The sequence below is a fragment of the Gavialis gangeticus genome, unplaced genomic scaffold (assembly GCF_001723915.1).
Source record: "Gavialis gangeticus isolate Ggan-Ray unplaced genomic scaffold, GavGan_comp1, whole genome shotgun sequence".
NCBI lineage: Eukaryota > Metazoa > Chordata > Crocodylia > Gavialidae > Gavialis > Gavialis gangeticus.
Window position 1 is genome coordinate 47238648 of NW_017728992.1, and position 5117 is coordinate 47243764.

Sequence of the window (5117 nt, forward strand, 5' to 3'; positions counted from 1 at the left end):
GTACCGGACGTTGGTGTGTCTATTCTTGTTGCCCTCGCGGATGCCCTCTGGGCTTGTCTTCCCTTAGCGGCCCACACCGGGCTTCTACCCATACGCTCGCCCTCTCCGGGGCTTCTAATTCCCAGATGCCCTCCCTGGAGCCTTGCTCGCGCTCCCGCCCGCACTGGGGCCTTGCTTAATAGGGCTCAGGCGGCCTTGGCCTTACCTGGCCCTCAGGAGCCCCTTCCCGGGTCCTATGCCCCACTGGGGCTTTCTTGTCTGCACCCACACTGGGCTCCTCCCAATATTGCCCACACTGGGGCCAGGGTCAGGACACCCCAAAACACCACGCCCTCTCCAGCACCAGGAACCCCACTACTGGGGAGCTCCCATGAGGCCTCCTCCAACCCCTACAGCCTCACCTGGCCCTCCAGTGTAACAATAACCAAAACCATAAGCCAATCGGCTGTAACACAAAACCCAAGCCTCTTGGCTAAAACATAAACCCTAAGCCCTCTGGCTCATCAACATTACCATCCCTGCCAGGGGTTCCTCTGCCTGGTATTCTCGCTCATAAGCTACTCAGGTCATCAGGCTTCTCCTGCCCTGCTTGCTCCAGCAGAGCTCCACTTTCCTCAACTGCCAGAGGGGAACTGCCCTCTTGGCCTCAGCCTAAGCTGTTTATATAGGCCAGGCCCTGCCCCCTTCTGGTCAGCTGACCTCTGTGGTTGCCCTGGCAACCCACACCTGTCCTTCGTTAGGAGCAGGCACTTCAGCGCCCTGCGACACTGGGGTTATCTGATACTACCAGTCTTTCCTGCCCCAGTGCTGATGGGCTGGACCCAACGATCTGTGAGGTCTCTCCTAGCCCCTAACAACTATGAAAAGGGCATCATAGTAAAATTAGCTGGCTTGAAAAAGCATTAAAACACTTTCAGAAGTGCACATGCCAGAACCAGAGTTACAGGACTGAGCTGGACGCAGAAATGTCAGAAACAAATGTAGTGCAAGAGTATTGCATTCCAGATAATCCAAGATCATGCAAAATGGCACACTAAATATTCTGCCCTCTCTCTCACAGGCAACTTCAGAAGAGAAGGGAAAACATATGGGTTCAGTAGCACTCTGAGATATGATTCCATAGATCAGGGGTTGTCAACTTGGAGTATGTGTATCCCCAGGGGTACTTGGAAAGGGGCTGGGGGGCAGGGATGGAATGCCACCACCTCCCAGAGGTGGGGCAAGGTGGGGAGGGCAGTAGCACCCCTCTGCAGGCTGCACAGTGGCACCCTTCTGCAGGCACTGCCCAGCCAATCAGATGTGGGGGAAGGGGAGCTTCATGTGGCGGCTCACAGGCCACTCTGCATCTGGCCGCCACCATCCCCCGCTCTGCTAGAAGTGTACCCAGAAGGTACGCTCCTTAAAAAAGGTTGAAAACCTCTGCCATAGATAATGAAAATGCAGGCACAAATAGAGTTCAGAAGTATATGAAACGATATGCATATATCTCTTTTCATATAAAGTACAAGTACTGGGTTGCAAAAGCATCTGCCCTCAGTCCCTTGCTGTCCTAAACGGACAGACAGGTTTTGAGAAATACTGTTTTACAGAAGAAAATATGCCTTATGGGGTAGGAGGAAGATCATACAGGATTCTTTTTTCAAATCTCAATGCTCAAGAGCATGGGTATACCATTTCTGACATGTCCTTCTTGTCTTGGTGTGCAGCATGGCATATTGCATTTCTGTGGTTTCAAAGTCCTTGCTCCTCAGATCTGCTTTTCACCAGAGTATGAAACTGAAGAGAAGAGGAAGGAGATGCTGACCACCTGGGCACAGAGACTGAAGACCATTTGGGAGGAGAAGCCTATAAACTGCACTCCTGAGTGGTACTTCAGGTAATGTTCAGGCACAACACCATGGAGATGAAAATTTTCTCCTGCTTCTGGCTCAGCTTGGTGTTCTTCTTTCTCCAGTGATATCCCTTACCACATATATGGATAAGTCTCAATGAACAGTCAGTAACTTGAATGCATCACCACATTCAAGGGACAATGGACACTTAACAATACGACATTTACCTTAAAGACTCCTGAGGGGTCTGGTGTAGTAATGAGTGGCATTCTTTCCAGACTAGTATACATCAGCACCCTGTTCCTAATATTTTTTTGTTAAAGCATATTGCCTATATTAAGAGCAACATAAATGGCAGGTTATAGGTCTGTTGCGCTATAAAACTTACAGAGGTTGCCAAGATTACTTCCACACCTTTGTTTTGTAACATTTTCCATTGACTTAATAATATTATTATATTGCCTTATAAGAGGCAGCTCAGCCAGTTACCAAATGAGTTTGTTTTATGAAATGGTCTACATGTGTGCCTTTGACCTGTGCTGTTTGACAATTAAAGATGCAGGAAGTTGTGTGATCCATGTGGGAACTGTGATAATTTGTTTCAAAAAGGGCTTGTGCACATATGTTTCTAAAACAATGTGCATATGTTCCTGAGATCAGACAATGCCCTCCACTCGTGGGCCCAGGTACAAGCCACCCCAATGAGGGGGGACGGTGGAGCCAAGGGCATTCCTTTGTCTCCACAGCAACCCCCTCCCCTCCAACAGACCTACCCACTCTCTCAAGGGGAATCTGGCAGCACTTCTCATGGGAGCCCTTGCATCGCAGGAAATGTGAATGGAACAGTGTCCAAATATGGACTAGAAGTACCTAATGGGACACACTGATAGGTTGTTAGTATCTAGAAATCTTGCTGTGAAGGTTAAAGGGATAATTATTTGACTCTGGAGCATAGTTATGTGTGTGATGAGAGGCTGGGTTGCATGCTTTAGCAATGCATCTTGTTTTGATCAATTGCTGTCACAACCTATACATTTTCTACTTCTTTGGAAATCCCTTTCCCTTTAATTCTTGTGTGCCAAATTAGTGCTACCAAGTAATACCAATGTAGTAAGATTGAAATACAGTTGCTATTTGTGCATCACGTTAGCTTTTCCAAATAAAATGTTCCTATTCTTTCTGGTTGCCGCAATCATCTCTTACTTCATTTCCTGAGCGAACATTCTGCAAAAGATAGTTTAAAATAATCTGAAGCCCTAGGCATGGTCCTGCTTCTGTTTGCACCAAAGTTGAGAGGAATCTTGATATTCCAGTTGGTGAAGAATTAGATCTAGTGAAATGTTGTCAAGTCACCATTCAGATTTTGGCACCCACTCCACTACTAACTTGGTATTTCTCTAAACTAGTGGTTTTGAACCTTTTTCATTTTCAGACCCCTAAAAAAATTTGAATGGAGGTGCAGACCCCTTTGAATTATAAATGTGGAGATTCGATTTTGATTCATCATAGTCATCTTTCACAGACCCCTTAGACACAGTCTGCAGACCCCCAGGGGTCTGTAGCAGGGCACTAAGGTGCCTGCTATTTGTAGAACCCCAGGTGCTGGTTGCTAGGGCAACCAGAGGGAGCTAGTGACCCACACCTGCCAGCAGTCAGCTGACCGGAAGGGGCAGGGCCTGGCTCATGTTTAAACCCTAGGGCTGAGGCCAGGTGGGCAGTCCCCTGCCAGCAGCCAAGGGGGAAGGAGTGCTGCTGGAGTGAGCAAAGGGAAGAGGCCTGTATGCATAAGCAGCTTGATACTGGTGAGAGATGAAACACCCTTGGGGTGGCTTGAATGATGTTTTAGCCGAGCGGCATGAATTTGTTATAGCCCAAGGACTTGTGTTTTGTGTTTGCTTTTTACCAGTGGCTTGGGAGAGGTTATTAGGGGATGTAGGAGGCCTCATAAGGGGTCCATGGGGGTGTGCTGACCCTGAGCGCCAGAGAAGGCGCAGCATTGGGGGTGTGCTGACCCTGAGCGCCAGAGAAGGCGCAGCATTGGGGGTGTGCTGACCCTAAGCGCCAGAGAGGGGGCAGCGATTGACAAGCACCCAGCGAGGTGCAGTGCGAGACAAGGCTATGGAGAGCCAGAGCACCAGTGAGGTGTAGTGTGAGACTGACGAATGTCAGTTCCATCAGCAAGGCTTGGGGCATGGTAAAGGGGTGGTTGAAGCCACGCATAGCACATAAGGCTGGGGTGCACCAAAATACCCATCACAGTGTACAGCAGGAAAACCATGCCCAAGAGGACAAAAAGGCAGCCTCCCTATTATACATTTAATATCAAAGATGTGGCGGGCGAGAATTGAGGGTACTTTTAGGCTAATGTGGCACAGTAAGGGTGTGTTAGGGGACAACACGGTGACCCCAGGATGTGATCCCGTTACATTGGTGCATTGGCCAGGAAAGCTCCGTCATGCACGGAGCGCGAGCCTGTGGGCCAGACTACAACAGAAGGTGAATTTATAAAGAGGCAGGGGGCCACAACTCACAAGGTTGGGCCGAAGGAGGAATCCCATTGCCAGTGATCTTATGAAGTAAAACTGAGCCCCCAACCCTGGAAAGTTAGGGTCGGGGTAGTTAGGACTCATGCAGGAAACGTGGGGGAGGTCAGAAACAAGAAAACTTTGCCTGGCAATTGAGGAGGGATGAGTCAGAGGAGAAGATGACCCGGTTAGAGTGGGAGCTAGGAGTAGAGAAGGCTCAGAAAGAACAAGCAGAGGCGAAAGCCGCGGCGTTAGAGCTGTGGCTCCATGAAGGAGGGAGGATCTAGAGAGGTCAGGTGTATGTTGGCTGTAGAAGCAGAGAAGACGCAAGCTATTGAACAGCTCATTTCTCAAGAGGTTCAGAGGAGCCGGGCGAGAGAAGAGAAGCTGCAAAAGATACAGGAAGAAGTACGATGGATAGTGGAGGCAGCAAGAAGCCAGATAGAAGTATTTCAAAAAGAGGTCCGTAGACTGGAAGATCAGATAGGGAAATTGCAGGAGGAGTTAGAGAACTGGCGACAGAGAACTATACGTGCAGAAGACCTGGTACAGGAAATGCAGGATAAGATGCTGGAAAGCCGTACTCAGCCAGTAGAGACAGATAAGAGGTTCCTGCAGGAAATGAAAAAGATGAAAATTTGCATGGCAGATTATAAGACGTTGTGTGAACAAAGGCTGTCACTGGAAGGGGACCTAAAAGCCAGGGAGAGAGAGAATGATGAGATATGCACCCAGTTACAGAGGGTGGAGGGAGAAAAAA

The 5117-nt window shown here is 48.9% G+C and overlaps 1 protein-coding gene across 2 annotated transcripts in view; it reads left to right on the top strand.

Annotated features, from left to right (window-relative positions):
• The window catches only part of NQO2 (NAD(P)H quinone dehydrogenase 2), a 21943-nt gene extending 18924 nt beyond the window's left edge, over positions 1 to 3019 (top strand). For both annotated transcript variants that reach the window (XM_019521956.1, XM_019521946.1), the window contains one exon: positions 1707 to 3019. In XM_019521956.1, coding sequence (XP_019377501.1) covers positions 1707 to 1880 — 174 coding nt within the window. In that variant the 3' untranslated portion in view covers positions 1881 to 3019. The remainder of the gene's footprint in view (positions 1 to 1706) is intronic.
• The last annotated feature ends 2098 nt before the right edge of the window (positions 3020 to 5117 follow it).